Below are 18,322 nucleotides of genomic sequence, written 5' to 3' on the forward strand. Positions count from 1 at the left end.
GCCTTCTGTGGGCAAGCAAATCCCCCATTGCTGAGATATATGGCCCTTAAGACGCAGGAAGCTGCCATTTACCAAGCCAGACCAGAGATGAATCTAGCTCAGCCTCACCAGCACTGACTGGCAGTGGCTCTCCAAGGTTTCAGATGGGGCATTCCCAGCCCTACCAGGTGACACCAGGGATTGAATTAAAGGTAAAGGGTAAAGGGACCCCTGACCAATAGGTCCAGTCGTGGCCGACTCTGGGGTTACGGCGCATGACTAAGCTGCTTCTGGCGAACCAGAGCAGCGCACGGAAACGCCGTTTACCTTCCCGCCGGAGCGGTACCTATTTATCTACTTGCACTTTGACATGCTTTCGAACTGCTAGGTTGGCAGGAGCTGGGACCGAGCAACAGGAGCTCACCCTGTCGTGGGGATTCGAACCGTCAACCTTCTGATTGGCAAGTCCTAGGCTCTGTGGTTTAACCCACAATGCCAGCCGCATCCCAGGGATTGAATTGGGGAGAAGCAAAAGCAGCGGTGGCCCCTTCCTTGCCTCTCTGTTGCTCTGCCAGGGGGCCACCATCTCTCCTTCCTTTGAACCATTGCTCAAATGTCCCTTTATGAGGGGAGCCCCTTGCATAAAATCCCTCATTCCTGGCACAAATTGGTATAAGGGTATTTGCCCATGTCTACTTCCCTGACTGCCAAACGTTTGGAAATTTCTTGAGGCAGAGGCTTTCGGTTGCTAATTTCACTGAACGGTACTTGGTGTTTTATTATACCTTTAATAGTTTATTCGTGGCACCAAGAATACCAGACTCACTTTTCGTTTCGTTTTTTAATAATGTGAAGAAGTAGGGTGTTTGGGGATCATACTGTGCTCCCCAATAAGGGCTTGCCATTTATCTGACCCCTGTTTTTCAAAACACAGCAAGTAATAAAGAGGTCTGGCATGCATGTTAAGTAGGGAACAAATAGGGGGAAGGGTTGCTGCTCAACCTTCGCTGCTCCTCATGAACAACTGTGATGGGATCCTCGCAGTGCCAGAATAAATTCCCCTTGGTACCACCACAAAGAGAACGCTCAGCCCAGCCCTGCTGGCTGTTTATCAAAAATGTGCTTGTTTTTGAGGGGGGGAAATGTTAGCAAAACAAGACTGGAAGGTTTTGGACTTTGAACTGGAACAAGGATAAATAAATAGCTGATAAAAGAGAAGCAGGAACAGGAGCCAGTGGGCTTTGAAGTGCATCGGGGGCATGAGGCAAGAATTGCAGGCCGAGAGCCGGAGAACACGCAGAGACAGGAATGATCATAATATTTTGTAACTGGTGGTACGAAGAACCCCCCCCCCCCCGCATATCCACATAATTATTTGCTTTGTAGAGGTGGATCCCTGAAAGCTTACAACACTAAGATGACTTGGAAGGATACTGGCTTCCAAAGCATCCCTGGGAATTTGGTATGAAAGGGAGGGTTATTGTGAGAACTCTTGTTAGCAGAGGTGCTTGCATTTTCTAAGCAGCTGCAGTTCCCACAGGGTTCTGATTTGAAAAATCAAACACTGATATAAGCCCTTTGGAAAACAAGAAAGAGAAAATAAAAGCATACTGGCACAGAGAGGAATATATGTGTCGGACACACGTAATGTACGAAAGGCCTTCAGAAAACGAGGGTCTGCATTCATCACGTCCAGGAGTCAAGTCACAAAAAAAAACAGTGGCTGAATCCTACAGACAACCTCTTACCACAAAGTGCGTGTAAATTGCTTTGCAGGGTGGTTTATTTTTTTTTAAATCTGGATAACCAGCCCCAGTACTACTGGGCAGACCCATACCCCAAATTTATGTGGTAAGACAGTGGGAATCCTAGGATGCTTCTGAACAACTTGCTGGCTGAGTACTCATCCCAATTTTGTGGGGAGATTTTAGATGAGGTTGCGTCAAAGCAAGGGTCGGCCTGCACTTTCCAAGATGTTTCCCAGTCACTTCCCTTACGGTAAAAGTCTGATCATCAACCATCAACAGTATTTGTACAGCCGGGATTTGGCCAGTTTGTGATGGAAACCCACACAAAAATAGCAACAGCCTTGGAACGCCCAAACGGAAGGGTGAGAACAGAAATATATCGGGTTTCCAACATGCTTGAAATGACTTAATGTTATTAATGGATTAATGGATCCAGTATTTGTTTCTAGATAAAGCTGGCTATAAGGCTGTTTTGACTCGGAAAGTTTAGTCTGCCATTGTAGCCCCACTTACCTGGGAGAAAGCCTGCATTGCCCTTCCAGTCTGAAAGGCTGCTCCTTCAGGTAGTTGACTCTACCTTTCTACGATTCAGTGACAGGTGACATGGCTGCCCCTACCCATCCACCAGGGACAGCCAAGGCGGAAGCCTACTTACTCAATATGCCAAATGCTGCCCCTCCCTTTGCTCACAGCAAGCCTGCAGAGGCAGCCACTGACTCTAAGGACAAACATGTTATGTTGTTGTTTGGAGGGGTTAGGATGCCAGCCAGGTGTTGTCCAAGATACCAGCCCCCACAGTGGCAAGAAAGGGAGATGACGGATGGGCATTTCGTTAAATTTCCAAAGAACATGGCTTTGATAATAATAAATATAATAATAAACCCGTTTCCTTGGCAACTGCTGATGTCAGGCTTGCTCTGGCAAGGAGTGTCGGCTGTGCGGACCCCTCAGAGCTTGAGGCTCACTGGAAGAGAGAGAAAGGCAAGTGTCAATAAATAACCCACCTCAATCGGCAAGTCACAAAACACTTCCTGGCCATTCAGTGGTCTTGAAGTCAGACCCCTCTGCCGATCCAAAGAGGCTCACTTGAGGTAAAACCAGTGGTGTAGTGTGGGGGGTGCAGGGGGGGCCGGCCGCATCGGGCGCAACATCTGGGGGTTAGGGTTAGGGGGCGCAAATCCACGGGTTAGGGGGTGCAAATTACTTGCCTTGCCCCGGGTGCTGACAACCCACGCTATGCCACTGGGTAAAACGTTTTAGTAGTTGTAAGGTGCTTATTGTCTTTGCAATCACAACAGCAATGTGAAAGAGAGGTCATATATTCCCATTTTACAGACGCAACATTGAGGCCAAGAGACAGCAACTAGGTCAGTGGCCAAGACCCCAGACTTAAGGACAACTCAGGACAGATGTGGGCATGTGGCCTTTTCTAGTCTCCTTTCTAAGTTCACCTCCTCTGCTTATTCATTATTGGCTTGCAGGCATATAATCTCCATCAAGGTTCACAGCCGGTATCTGGAAAATTGATCTCTTGAACTCCACATGTTTCAAGTCTCAGCTGTCAGATTTGGGAGCTGGTGCAGCGTCACAGCTAAGAGGGCAAGTTATGTATGAGTCGATACGTCTGCACTTCAAGCCTTGTATCTGCTGTGAGCTCACCAGTGGGAATTTCTGTGTCAATTAAGTAAACCCCCCCCCCCACGACAGGGATGACTCTGGTCTACCTTACAGGGTTCTTGTAAGGTTTACTGAGCCAACACATATACGCTAAGAACTGCTGGGTTGAAAGGCTCTCCTAAGACCTTCCAGTTACATCAGCAACACAGAGATACCAGCGTTAATTGTGATGGGTTGATTCAGCCAGAACAAGAATCTCAATACATGTCCAGACTGAATATCAACTGCTTTCTTTGCTTTTTCTGGGAACAACCCCCACTGCTTCCAGTCCCCAGGTGCGTTGCGGCTGCTGCATGCAAGGCTGCAGAGATCCAAGTATGGCTGTAACAATAACCTGGGGGGGCGGGAGGGGGCCGCAGCTTCTCTTCCTGCACAAGGTGACTGTGGGTCAGGCACTGGCAAGTGCGAGCAGAGCGTCTCCTTGGAGCCGTTGCCATGCCAACACATCTGCCTAGGTGATTGCCACTTGTTGAAGGTCGGAGATGAATTAGCAGCTGGAGGAAATGGCAAGGGGGAATGAGAGAGCTGGAGGGCTTAACACTCTCCAGCCAAAGGGTTTGACACCCAATTTCTCTTGCTAAAAGGTGCACTCTGAAGGAGCAGAGGCCCTTTCTCTCAAACTTCTACACTGCCTTGTAGATGCAAATTAAAGTGCTGTATAAACAGATTGGGACGCGGGTGGCGCTGTGGGTAAAACCTCAGCGCCTAGGACTTGCCGATCGCATGGTCGGTGGTTCGAATCCCCGCGGCGGGGTGAGCTGCCGTCGTTCGGTCCCAGCTCCTGCCCACCTAGCAGTTCGGAAGCACCCTTAAGTGCAAGTAGATAAATAGGTACCACTCCGGCGGGAAGGTAAACGGCCTTTCCATGTGCTGCTCTGGTTTGCCAGAAGCGGCTTAGTCATGCTGGCCACATGACCCGGAAGCTGTATGCCGGCTCCCTCGGCCAATAAAGCAAGATGAGCACCACAACCCCAGTCGGCCACGACTGGACCTAATGGTCAGGGGTCCCTTTACCTTTACCTTCTATCCAGAGAGCCATCAGCCACTAAAAGAAGAGGCCTGGGGGGGGGGTGTCAATCATTACTTGCTCCCCCAAAGCAGATATAAATTAAAGCAGTAGCAGCCAAACACTGAGCTCTACGGATTCTTTCCCCATGAAGCACAAATTCTGAGATCCAGATTTGTTAGGTAATATTTATAATTGCTTTAATTTATTCTGCTTTCACAGTCTAGGTTAACTAATAACTTGGAAGTTATCTGGAAACTTTTGAGGCTAGAAACAGGTGAGCGACAGAGATGTTTCCATGTTATTCTCTGGGTTTAAACAAGAAAGAAGCGAGGAACAGAGATGTGCTGTCTTCAGGGTGCTGAATTTGGAAATGGGTGACCGGCTGATTCTCTGTTTTTGCTTTTTTTTTAAAAAAAAAAATATTTATTAAACTTTTTCAGATTCTCTGTTTTTGCATGGCCAGTCCTGAGATAAACAGAAAGCAGCCAGTGAAAATGTCTCTTGCCCAAGGTGTTTCCACGCGGAGCAATGGCAGATTTTGTTTCTCCAGGCACCTTTCCCCCTCTTTTCCGCTCCTTTGAATTCCTACTCTGGCTTTGTCCAAAAAAGAGAGAAAAGAAATATACTGCAGAAAAAGACATCTGGCCTGTGCAGTTTTCTTTGCAGTAGGATGGCCTCAGCAGGGCCTCGCTGAAAGCGTAATGCATACTCTGGCAATTTCAATGCAGGGTATTATTTACCCAACTGACGTCATTCAGAGCACATTCTCTGCTTCCATTCTCTCTAGAAGCCTCCAGGATATAAGGCACCTGATCGTTTTACTGGCTTGAAAATGCTGGCTAGCCCTTTATATAGAGCACAGTGCATGAAGCAGAGGAAGGAAAGAGAGAGAGAGCGTCATCTTGGACTATTTAGGAGAGTAAATAGCCATCCCGGTTTAATTTGCTTCCTTCTATGCTCCATGTTGCCAATTCTCCTTCTCCCTAAAACTCTAGATGGATTATTGCAAAAAAAGACAGGTTGCTACTATTTATGTTCCAAAATCTGAGGGAAAGGTTTCAAACTACTGGCATGTCTGTCCCCTTCAAATATAGACATGAAATCGCTTTTTTAACACATGGAGGATTTTTAAAAAACTCACACGATATGGTCATTAACAATGATGTGTTCAGAGAAAGAGCTCAAGTCTACATACCGTATTTTTCAGTGTATAAGACACCCCCTATCTTTGGGGACTCAGATTTAAAATAATGGGGGGGTGGGGGGTGTATCCATGTATAAGACGCCTCCTAATTTTTGACTTTATTTTTTAGGGAATAGTCTTATATACGGAAAAATACGGTACTCTCGTTTCAGAGAAAAAGTCTGCTTCATCATTTTATCTTAAGAGCAACCTTCCAAAAGAGCAGTCTGTCAAGATAGCAAGTGCATTTACAGAGCCAAACGGTATGAACATGACTGGTTTGTCTTCTTCTCACAAGTAAGTTCTGACTAGGAATGTGTAGATAAAAACCTGTGCTCATCACGCCATATTTATTTAGCAGCTTGGTGAAGCCTGCTCTAAGGTGTTCCGGAAAACTTCTGCTTGGCTGGCTTGTTAGTAAAATGGGAGGCTATGCTTTACAACTGAAAACCCTTAACGTATTGCAAATATTTCCCCATAGGCAATTATATTGGTGGGAGGCATACACAGTGATTCACACACAGCCATCTTAAAAAAACCCATCACCTACTGCAGCCAATGAATGGTGGAACTCCCTGCTGTAGGAGACAATGGATACCAGTGATAAAGTAGAACAGAAATGGGACAGGGGCATTGCTTTGCAATTAGTAGCCTCCTCAGGTCATGCCTGCCATTGCTGTGGGGCTAAAGGAGCTGCCGAGTACACAGTTGAACTCCTGACCTGTTTAAAGGTAAAGGTAAAGGTAAAGGTACCCCTGCCCGTACGGGCCAGTCTTGACAGACTCTGGGGTTGTGCGCCCATCTCACTTAAGAGGCCAGCGCTGTCCGGAGACACTTCCGGGTCATGTGGCCAGCGTGACATCGCTGCTCTGGCGAGCCAGAGCCGCACACGGAAACGCCGTTTACCTTCCCGCTGGTAAGCGGTCCCTATTTATCTACTTGCACCCGGAGGTGCTTTCGAACTGCTAGGTTGGCAGGCGCTGGGACCGAGCAGCGGGAGCGCACCCCGCCGCAGGGATTCGAACCGCCAACCTTTCGATCGGCAAGTCCTAGGCGCTGAGGCTTTAACCCACAGCGCCACCTGCGTCCCCTGTTTAGCCTGCTATAAATGTATGTTCCTGTGCAGATTACAAATGGTTAATATTTTCTTCCTTCAACTTCTCAAATCCGTTTCTTCCATCACACACATTACTGAGTAGAGAGACCTTAAGATTTTATATAACCACACACAGATGTTGTTGCTTATCAAATGTCTCAGATTTGCTAGACGTAGCTTCTGATTAGCGTATGACTTCTCTGCAAAGCCTGGCTCTGCCTCGCACTGAAAAACAAGTCTGAATATAGTCCTATTATTTTTTAAGTACCCCAATTAATCTATAGAATCCATTCGCAAGTCCATCATATCCAGCAAACAGAATTATTCATATCCTAATGGGGGGAAAGTACAAGAAAAGGAGAATCGTTGCAATGACATCTTGTAATGTTGCTCCTGTTTTTCATCACCATAATATCCTCCTCCTGATGTCAACAACAAGCGTGAATTGAACAGGGCTGCTTGACACCTTGCTGAAGAAACTACTTTGGCAAGAAGGTGGTATGCTTTTTGTTGCTATCAAAGGGTTAAAAGAGTAGCAGAAACGCTCTAATCACTGAGCAGCTGGAGGTCATTAGGCTTCCAGGAACATGAATCTGTATAAATAGTCCCCCTGTTTGTTTGTTCTTCCCCTTCTCCCTTTTGGGTGTGTGTTTTGCTGAGATGTGTGGTTCGTCGCCAGGATTGTTTTTTGGTGTTTTGTAAATAAACCTTATTTTTTGATTTACAAACCGCATGCTCCAGGACTCCTTTTTGGGAAGATGCTGCCTCTCCTGCCCTTCTTAGCTGCTGCGCGAAATCCTCTGCCGTGGTGAGACTTTTAAAGAAGGAAGTGCACTGGGCATTTACATTAAACTAATTAAAGTTTAATGGGACAGGTTATGGATGTTTGTACGTCAAGAAGGAGATAAGGAGAGCAGTTCAGAGTGATTTATGCAAGGACTGGAGTGAAGACAGAAGCGGTTGCCGACAACGAAAGCCTCCAAAGCAGCTTGAGTCCTGCAACGTGCCTAGAAAAGTTTTAAAGAGGCACTGCGCAGTTTGTACTCGCTGGAAGACGTCTGATTCCTCAAGGAGCCACCTCAGCAGCTGGGAGACGGTCTACAGGTGTGTGAGTATCGTTCCTAAGCCCCAGGGAGGATGGCAGAGTCCCAGGAAAGTTTTACTGTCCCGTTTACGCGACTCAATGGGAAAAATTGGCAAGATTGGAAGGCTAGAGTAAGGGTTTGGTTGCAAGCAAAAGAGTTGTGGAGCTGTACTGAAGCACCGCCTTTACAGGCAGCTGCAGACGCGTCTGCAGAAGCCAAAGCAGCAGCAGCAGCTTCACAGAAACGCGACAGGAAAGCCCAAGGTCTACTAGTTTTGGCAGTGGGACCAGAGCAAATGCCTTATGTTTCTGAGTTAAAGAACACGCATGAGGTCTGGACGGTTCTGCAGCGGTTAAATTCCAGAAACACTGCGGGGGCCAAGATCCATGCTACAAGATGTTTGTTTGATTTACGTCTCCAACCGGGAGCGTGTGTGAAAGAACATATTGCCAAAATGGTGTCTGCCTTTAATCAACTAAGGCAGCTGGGCATTCCTTTCTCTATGGAGCAGCAGTCATACATATTGTTGTCTTCTCTTGATAAAAGCTATGAGACTCTAGCTCTAACTTTGGAAGCTATGCCTTCAACTGAATTAACCCTTGAATACATTTCTTCTCGGCTTGCGGATGAACAGGATAAAAGGCAAAGAGAAAGAGGTTTGTCTTTAAAGGGGAGTTATGCTGTGCCTAAGAGTGTTGATGCTGAGTTTGAGCACACAGTAAATGCTTTTGCAGCTAGACACTGTTTTCGCTGTGGTTCCCCTTCCCACCTAATCAGGAATTGCACACGTGAACCTGGTCAAGACAGCAACAAGGCCGTTACCCCTAGTTACCAGACAAGGAGTTCCAGGGGACGTCGAAGAAGAGGAGGAGGTCGTGGCTACTCCCACAGCACACAGCACATGGCTTCAGCAATGGCGTTGATGCAAGGGCGTGGCCAAGGCAGCAATCTACGCTGGTTGATCGACAGTGGTGCATCTCACCACCTGGTGGCGCCATCTAGTGTACGTTTGCAGAATTGCAGACATTTGCAAACCCCTAAAGTTGTGACAATGGCAGATTCAACTAAACGTTCCTTAGAGACTGTAGGCACAGTGTTCTTAAATTGTTTGCAAACAGAAATTGATGCCTACGTGCTAAAGGGACTGAAGGGGTGTATTTTGTCTGTGTCAGAACTTGATAGAAATGGGTTTAAAACTGTGTTTGAAAATGGGGTTTGCACTATTTCAAAGAATAACGTATCTCTTTTGCAGGTGGAAAGCAGAAATGGGTTATATTATTTTGAGACAAGTCCAGATGAAGTTGAACAGGTTCATGCTGGTTGTGTGAACACGCCTACCCATAATTCTTGTGTTCATTTATGGCACCGCCGTTTAGGGCATATTAATTTTCAGTATGTTAAAAGGCAACCTGAATTATCAGAAGGGTGCAAATTGAACAAATGTACTAAGTATTTGGATTGTACTGCATGCAAAAGTGCGAAGGTTCATAGATGCAGCTATCCCAGTTCAGATAGGAAATCTGACAAAGTATTCCAACTTGTGCATATGGACCTATGTGGCCCAATGCCTGTTGCTAGCATGGGAGGTTCGAAGTATGCACTGTGTCTCTCGGATGACAAAACAAAGGTTACATGGTTTTTTCCTCTCAAAACAAAAGCAGATACTGCAGAAACAGTTAAAAATTGGGTTCATGCAGTAGAACTTGAATTCGGTACTAGAGTACTTGCTTTTCAGACAGACAGAGGGTCAGAATTTACCGGGTCTGTGTTGCAGAATTTCTTTAAGAAAAAGGGAATTAAGCATCGTCTGTCTACACCTTATTCCCCCCAAGAAGGAGGCGTGGCCGAACGTAAAAATAGGGTTCTGCAAGAGTTGGCAAACTCTATGTTGTTTGATGCTAAACTTCCTCAGAGTTACTGGGCGGAAGCCTGGCAGGCGGCTACTCATATTCTGAACCGAGTATATAATTCGGTAATTGATACTACGCCTTATTTTGCTTTATATGGGAAGAAGCCCAAAGTTAATTACTTTCGGGTGTTTGGATCTCAAGCCTATGTACTTATCCCAAAAGCGTTAAGGAAAAAGGGAAGTCCAAGGGCTAGGAAACTCATCTTTTGCGGGTACGAACCACATGCCAAATCTTGGAGGTTTGTGGACCCAGGTGGGGATACTACAAGAGTGGTCCTCAGTAGGAGCGCTGATTTTTGCGAGCAGTCCGGATGGACTCACTTACACGCTAACCCTGACATTTTGAGAGATGATTTAGGCATTCATGCTGAGAAAGAAAGTCCAGAGAGTGATGAGCCAGAAGGGAATGGTGCACATGGTTCAGATGCAGATTCTGATCAGGCACGAGGTTCTTCTCCTAAGGTAGAAAAGCCAGAATCTAGGAGTGCTCCAACTTCGCCAGTCAGTAGGCCTAGCAGACAGCAAAAGCAAAGCAGGTCACCTGCAACACCAAGCCCAAGGGAGGTATCTAAACGGAGGTCTTTATCCCTAGAGGCACGTCCAGACATAAAGTCTGAGACAGATTCTGACAGCCAACGGTCAGAGGGGGCACAAGAGGAGCAATTGCGCAGGTCAAAACGCGCCACGAAGGGCAAGCCGCCAGAGCGGTTTAAGGTGACAAGTGTATACGTAAATATGGCACAGTGTGAGCCAGAAAGCTATGTGGAAGTACAACAGCTTCCAAGCTTAGAAGCCGTAAAGTGGCAGGAAGCAATGGAAAAAGAGATGGCTTCAATGAAGTCTCTCGGTGTGTTTACAAGTACAGAGCTTCCGAAAGGGCAACAAGCTGTAGGTTGTCGATGGGTATATCGTTTAAAGCCCACAACTACTGAAGAGTTGCAATATAAAGCCCGGCTAGTTGCAAAAGGGTTTTCGCAGCGCAAAGGTGTTCACTATTCTCAAATCTATGCCCCTACTTCAAGATCGGAGTCATTAAGAATGCTTCTAGCCTCTTCAGCTAAGAAGGGAAATAAGCTGTTTCATTTTGATGTCAATGTGGCTTATTTAAATGCAGACTTACAGGAGGAAGTCTATATGACACCACCACCAGGTTTTGAAGGAGACAAGCCAAACCAGGTCTGGCGCCTACACAAATCCATTTATGGGTTGAAACAGTCCGCCCGTAATTGGAATTCCTGCTTAAACGATGCTCTAGAGAGCATGGGGTTCAGAAAGAGCGCAGCAGATGCGTGTCTTTATCTAAAAGGCTCGGGATGTGAACAAGAAGCAGTTTTGATATTTGTTGACGATTTATTATACAGTGGAAAGGATGATAAACTTGCACAACAATTTGCCACAAAGCTTGGAGAAAGGTTTCAGATAAAATCACTAGGCAATGTATCTGTTTATCTAGGAGTTAAAATTCAGCAAGATGAAAATGGTAACTATTGGCTTAGCCAAGAAGCTAAAATCCAGCAGTTGCTGGAAAGGTTTAAAATGAACAACTGTGCTGGTGTTAAAACCCCAATGGAGTTAAGTTACACAAAGGATGCTCAAACTGAGCAAAAGGCAGAGTTCTGTAATCCCGGGGTTTACCAGTCAGCGATAGGCAGTCTACTCCACATTGCACAGTGGACTCGGCCCGATATAACATATGCTGTCAACATGCTGTGTAGACAAGCTGAAAAACCATCAATGCATGCTTGGCAAGGAGTAAAAAGAGTTTTAAGGTATCTCCAAACTACCAAAAGCTTTCGCTTAAAACTATCAGCAGAGGGCAGCACACAACTTGAATGTTGGGCCGACAGCAGTTGGGCAGATGCTGGACCAGATAGAAAATCAGTGTCAGGAATGGCGATAAAATTTGGAAATGCACTAATTGGTTGGAGATCAAGAAAACAATCACTTATAGCTTTAAGTTCAACTGAATCTGAGTTCAATGCGTTATCAGATATATGTAGAGAACTGGAATTTTATAAGCAACTGGTACAAGAATTGTTTGGAGAATGTTCCCTACCTATCAGAGTGTGGGAAGACAATCAACCTTGTATTAAACTAGCTAAATCAGGTCAATTCAAGGCGCACACAAAACACTTGGATATCCGTTATCAAAATGTATGCCAAAGTGTAAAACAAGGTTTAATTGAACTAAAGTATTGTCCAAGCCAAGAAAATCTCGCAGACGGTTTTACAAAAGCTTTGAGTCCGCAATCTCATAAATGTTTCTGTTCAGGTTTAAATTTGTATTAAGGTTGGTACAGCTCAGTGTTACGAGCGAGAGGGGGTGTTGCTATCAAAGGGTTAAAAGAGTAGCAGAAACGCTCTAATCACTGAGCAGCTGGAGGTCATTAGGCTTCCAGGAACATGAATCTGTATAAATAGTCCCCCTGTTTGTTTGTTCTTCCCCTTCTCCCTTTTGGGTGTGTGTTTTGCTGAGATGTGTGGTTCGTCGCCAGGATTGTTTTTTGGTGTTTTGTAAATAAACCTTATTTTTTGATTTACAAACCGCATGCTCCAGGACTCCTTTTTGGGAAGATGCTGCCTCTCCTGCCCTTCTTAGCTGCTGCGCGAAATCCTCTGCCGTGGTGAGACTTTTAAAGAAGGAAGTGCACTGGGCATTTACATTAAACTAATTAAAGTTTAATGGGACACTTTTCATGTTACATATTATATATTCTGCAGAGTGCATGTCTGCACTTCCCTGCCAGTGGTGGCACCAAAAATATATTGGGAGGGAAGGTCAGGGCATGGCAAAGGGAGAGAAACAGGGGTGAGATTTGCTCCACACATTAGATTTCTGAAAGGGAAACAATATATTTCCCATTAATGGTTTGATCCTAAAGGTAAAGGGGCAGAGGCATTCCCTCCTGTCCCAGTGCTACCTTAGGCATTCAGCCGTCTCCTAGCTTTGCTCTACCCCGGCAACTTGACAATTCCACAAAGACCGCTCAAAGTCTATTGCAACTTAAAAAGCCTGGTTATTTTCCAGGGGTGAAGGTGTGGAGTCCCAAGAGAGAAAATGCCTATGCAGTAGGTGCTTCTGCAGTCCAGGACATCACTCCTTGCTCAGTCTCTTTCTGGCAGGCTGCCTGCAAAGTAAAAACTCTTCTCACTGTTTGCTTCCAGACCCAAAGGTGGCTGACTATTCTTACAGGACTTGGGAAGGAAGCCTTTTGAGAATCGGGTTTTTCAATTTGTTGCCTACAGGTGCCTTTTGCGTGCAGAATCTCCTCCAGGGGAAAGGCTACCAAACATGGCGTGCAAAGGAACAGAGGCCACTGCAGCTCACCATTTTTTTTTTTATGTGTATATGTATAAAAAAACCAGAAGGTCCATGTTCTTTATTTTGCATTAATATACGGTAATTGCTTTTACAGAGTCCAGCATACCAACTGCATGTTGATTCTACAGATGGATGCGCCAAAAACCAGCGCTGACCAAACTAGTGCATTTCTCCCAAAGCGAAGACTAAAACCCTTTTAACTCTTCTTAAAAAAATACATTAAAGAACGTACCACACACACATATTGCACTTGTCTCCATATGAAAAATTTGTTTAACCCCCCCCGCCCCATGTACATCTCACCAAAGTCTCTTCAAAGGAACCTGTATTAAAACTAATAAAGCTAGTAATTGTTATACAGTAGTATACACAAATCCTCTAACAACAGACATCAACAGCAGACTTGACAGAAGCGGCTATTCTGAAGGAGCAGTTAAGAGAGAGAGAGAGAGAGAGAGAGAGAGAGAGAGAGAGAGAGAGAGAGAGAGAGAGAGAGAGAGAGAGAGAGAAGGCAGGCAAGTGCGCTAAGGATATGTAGAGTTAAGAAAAATGGATTCCTCTGTTGTAATATAAATGACAACAAATGTTCCGAAACACAAGCTGTTAAGCAGAAGGGGTTAGCTATGCCTGATATAGTTCAACATTCAGAACTTCTGCCCCATCTGCTGAGGTACAAAGCGACTGCCAAGGAAAGTGACGCTTATCACTTCTCTGCACCTGGATATGGAGCTACAGCCCCCTCCTAAGGCTGGCTACAGGTTGTGCTCTGGGTGCCCCCGCCCCACCCAGGGGAAGGAAAAGCTGTGCAGGCCAAAGATGCATTATTCCTTGGTGGATCTCTGCTCTTCGGCTGCCCTCTGCAAGGACATGAGCTGGGATCCTAACAAACCTTACTCCCCAGTCGCCACGGAGTAACGTCTTGCAAAGGAGACGCCAGCTCACAAATCTCCTGGGCGTTAAGTCAAGGACCACCAACATACCAGCGCTTAGATCTTCCATGCACAATGAAAGCCTCCTCCTATTGTGGGAAACAGCTCCGGAGACTAAGAACATGGGGGGTGGAGTAGACAATGCAAGGTCTGAACGTGGCGTTCAGCCCATCAAGGTTTTGGCTAACATAGACTGTTGCTGCAATGCCCCCGGTGAAAAGCTTCTGTGGGTTGGACAGGGTCCAAAGGCTGAGGTTGCCTTCTCCACAGAGCAAAGGGGAGAGGAATGGCTGACCTAAGCTTGCTCACAGCACCACCACCATATGCAAACTGAATAAAGTAAGAGGTTAGCAGCTGGGTGGGCAGGTCTCAAGGGCCAGTGGGGGTTCCTCCCACTGCTTACAAGGAAATAAGGCAGTTGGCGTCAGCTTGGCTGACCTCTCCTCCCCACCCAAAGTGCATAGGATATAGCAGGAAAGGATTTCCTTGCGGGAAAAGCACCTTAAGTCAACGTGCTTCAGCAGTTTACAAGTCAACGGAAGGTTATTAATTCCTGGCTCATCTCTCAAGAACCCAAAGGTTCCTAAGGGCAAGGATTGTCCACAGGAAGGAATTCCGCAAGGCAAGAGGTCTCTTCAGGACACAGCTCCTTGCTGAATCAAAGCCTGTCTCCAAGTCATCATTTCTCTGAGAGTTCAAAACCTGGCTGGGGGGGGGGGGGATTAATGGCAAAGACAGCAGCTAGGAGCAAACAGTTGGTGTGGCAATTAAAACGGGAAGTTTAAGCATCGCACAGTGTGAATGCGGCACATGGACGAAAATGGGTCGGGAGGGGAGGGGTAAAGTTTCCCCTTGAAGAAGAGAGGCACAGTTCTCACCACCAAGCTGGGCTGCACCATTTCAGACTGTAGGGGGGGTCAGGGCTGGAGGGGGGCTCACAGGATGGAATGTTCCCCCTTACAAGCCCCCTCCAAATTAGGGCTGAACTGGAAGTTTTCCGTTGGGAACCTTTTGTTTAGAAAACTGGGAAGCCTGACAAGGCACCATTTCAGCAACTTGGGGAGTGAGAGGGCTTGAGGTTTGTGCTTCTTTTCTTTAAAGCATCTGAATATCTTGAAAACAGGTGGTAGCTGCTGCAGAGGTCCTATTGCCAGCTGCTTCCTGTCAGCTGCCTTCCCTCTGCTGCCCCACACCCAGAAGGGCCCAGATGGGGCACGGCCACACCTGCAGCCCAAAGTGGTGCAGCTCAGGCGCCAGTTGAGCCCCTCAGTTGAGAACCAGGCCTACATTTGTCTTCAGCCAGATCGACTTTGCTAATCCATTGTTCTTTGTGCTTAAAACAAATCTGTGTTGTGCTTAAATCTTCATCTGCTCCCAGCAGGATGCTCAGTAACCCGTAGTGCCTTTCCTAACACTGTCACGGCATTTATTATTATTATCATCTAAATCCTCTTACGTGACAAATTCAAGGGATCCTCTGTATTCTTTCCTATGGTTCTGTGGCCAGCATGTCATGCATGGCAAAAGGTCTCGGCCAAACGCTTGATAGAGCAGATTGCCTGTTGAAGTGGTTAACAAGTCAACCGTTATTGATCCTAAATATTGCTGTAATACTTTTTAACATTTCAGATATACTAATGATGAACAAGTCAGAAACACTTAAGGAGAATGTTAAACCTGCATTCCACATGGTGGAATTTGAGCTCTGAAGGGACTTTGGCGTCAGCATGGACATAAACGGGGGTATTTTCTACTTCAGAAAAAGAAAAACGAAAAAGAAAAAGAGTAAGAGTCTCAAAATGAACCCAAAAAGGCACAGCACTATCACTTCACATGGGTTTTCTGATAAGCTCATTTTGTTTCGTCCTTAAAATGCTAATTCCCTAAATAACTGTCGAAATATACAAAGCCTAAGAAACCAAAAGCAATACACACTGCTTAGTCCAAAGTAAAGTTGCTTCTTCTTTTAAAACAGAAAAGCAACAAAGGGCAGCTTATAACTACTTCTCCAGTGATCACAGCTCCCCCCATGCTCCCCCAAGGGGCAACGTTGTATAGCCTCCCCACACAGCCCTGGCTTTTCCCCACCCCCACACCTCCACCTCCCAATTCTTGTCCATTGATCTCTGGAGGGGCTTCCAACACACACTTAAGTTCTATGAAAATCCTGGATGTCCAACTCCAGCCTTCTTTTGACAACGGTATATGGACCCTTTCGTCACAAGATCCAGGGGCTTGTCAGGGTTCATAAAGATCTGGAATTTCCTGGCGGGAGTCAACAGAAGGAAGTGGAGATTGTGAGAGGCGCCACGTGAGTCCTATGAGGATCGGCTGCAGTCAAGTTCTACACCGGCAGTTCAGAGAAAGGTTGTTCAATCCCCAGCACGCTACGTTCCTGATTTGCTTCAATATCAGCGCACAACTTTGCAGAGTTCCAATGAAAAATGTATTGCTTTTATTGCCAAGTAGCATGGTGTCGTCCCATGTTTGCTACTCTTCTTGATCCCTTCCAGGCTTCCTCCGACAGGGGCTGCGTGGTTTGCAGATCTCCTTCTTCCCTGCAAGTGTCTCGCCTCTTTCCTTTCAAAGTAGTCCCCTATCGAAAGTGCAGTACCTTGCCTCCACAACCCCTGCCATTGAGTTTCCTTGCAGAGCGAGTGACGCTCAGTCATTTCCCTGCTAGTACCAATTTAGGAGGGTTTGTATAGTCATCTGTTAAGGTCAAGGGTTGGGTCACAAACCATGAATTTTAGGGATGGGACGTACATGGAAATCCACATGCATTTCCGTCCTTCACTTCAAACAATCCACCTTCCATCCGCAAACACTCCAAAATCTTGCTAGTTCACCAAGACGTAGCCACCATGTTGGGGGTCAACAGTCTCCATCATTTCACAATCAAAGAGCCCCGGCAGCTCCACCAGGCCTAACGCCTCGTAGCTAGACTGGGACCCGGGAGGGTCTGAACTCCGTCGGCCGTCGGGCATTGCTACACTGCTCTGCTGGGTCGGGCCCAGGGGATATTGATGCTGGCTGGCATAGTCTGGTTCAGACGAGGTGCCAACGGGCAATTCGCAAGTCTGATAGGGATACTGCTGCTGTTGCAGGGGGATCTGTGAGGGCAGTCGAGAGGAACCGTGGATCGGGGGTGAGGGTGGCTGGTCAAGTTGAAGCTTCTGGTATTGGCTAAGGAAAGGGTCGTATTGCATTTGTTCGGCAGAAGGCTCCATGACGGGGCTCAGGGGCTGCACCAGACTGAACTGGGGAGGGGGTGGCGGCTGCTGCTCCTCGTGGCATGTGAGGGACAGCTGGCTTGGTCTGGGGTAGGTACTCTCCGCTATTTGCATCTGGTTGAAATACGCCTGCAGCTGGGATTGCTTCTGGAGAAACAGCCGCTTCTGGTGCAACCTGGATCGAGAGAGACCGAGAAAAGTTGGTTCAGCCAGTTTCTTAAAAGCCATGCCACTTTTAAGGATTTTGGATTGCTAAGCTAGCATCAGACATAAAAAAATGACACCCAGTCTAAACCTCCACTTGGAGCAAGGATCAGAAAACCTACCAGCTGCACTGCCCCCAGATTAATTCAAACTAAGTCTTTTAAAAAACGTACTTCAGTTTTTGAATTATTTTCTTTAAGTATCAAGGAAACCAAGATAGACAAACGAGCAAACACTGCTGCTCTAATTCTATGCAGTATGCACTTTTACACACAGATTTTAAAAGCAGGAAAATGTACAAAATGAGCTGCAGGAGGCTTTGGGAGAACCTTGGGGTGACAAATTTTGCATTGGAAGTTTCCAGGTCTACAAGGCAGCGCCATCTCTGCCTGAAGCAAGAAGCAAATACATGAATTCCTTCCCTGCTTTTTGGACTGGCTCACAATTCAATCTGGAGAGAAACACTGCTGACAAGGAGAATGGGGTAGCACACCCACGACAATTCAGTGCTGCCTGCATACATGCACTGAGCAGCCACTGTTGGAGATCACCTGGGAACCATCCACCCCTCTTATGCTATAAAGAATTGCATTCTTGTGAGCCCTCATCCAAAGACACATTAATCTGGAGGTGGGTGGAAAAGCATGCTAATTAAGCTCCCTCTAACTCTTAAAGCAAGCTTATATATACAAGCAGGTCCAAACCAGTGGGCGCTGCTGCCTTCTCGCTCACCTGTGCTCCTGTAACTGCTGCTCCAGGCTCCGGGGTAATTCCTTGCAAAAAACCTGGCAGGCATTTTGAGCTTTTGAAAGCAGACTGGGCTTCTGAAACAAGGAAGACTTGCTGTAACATCATATGCACAACACTTTATAGTCCTGCTATAACACTGAAGTAATGTAGGGACTGAGCTTGCTGTTACGCCCACTGCTCCCCATCACAACTAGTTTT

At 46.4% G+C, this 18,322-nt stretch overlaps 1 protein-coding gene across 2 annotated transcripts in view; it reads right to left on the minus strand.

Annotated features, from left to right (window-relative positions):
- Window positions 1-13,051: 13,051 nt before the first annotated feature.
- Window positions 13,052-18,322, minus strand: part of SIK2 (salt inducible kinase 2) — a 78,488-nt gene continuing 73,217 nt past the window's right edge. Inside the window, exons 14-15 of one of the 2 annotated variants that reach the window (XM_081889784.1) lie at window positions 18,107-18,195; window positions 13,052-17,345 (exon numbers count right to left, since the gene is read on the minus strand). In XM_081889784.1, the coding sequence (XP_081745910.1) occupies window positions 16,778-17,345; window positions 18,107-18,195 (657 nt within the window). In that variant the 3' untranslated portion in view covers window positions 13,052-16,777. Of the gene's footprint in view, window positions 17,346-18,106; window positions 18,199-18,322 lie in introns of both variants that reach the window. The other variant, XM_081889783.1, reaches the window with a different exon arrangement.

Source organism: Podarcis melisellensis (assembly GCF_964234715.1).
Source record: "Podarcis melisellensis genome assembly, chromosome: 15".
In the NCBI taxonomy this organism is placed as follows: domain Eukaryota; kingdom Metazoa; phylum Chordata; class Lepidosauria; order Squamata; family Lacertidae; genus Podarcis; species Podarcis melisellensis.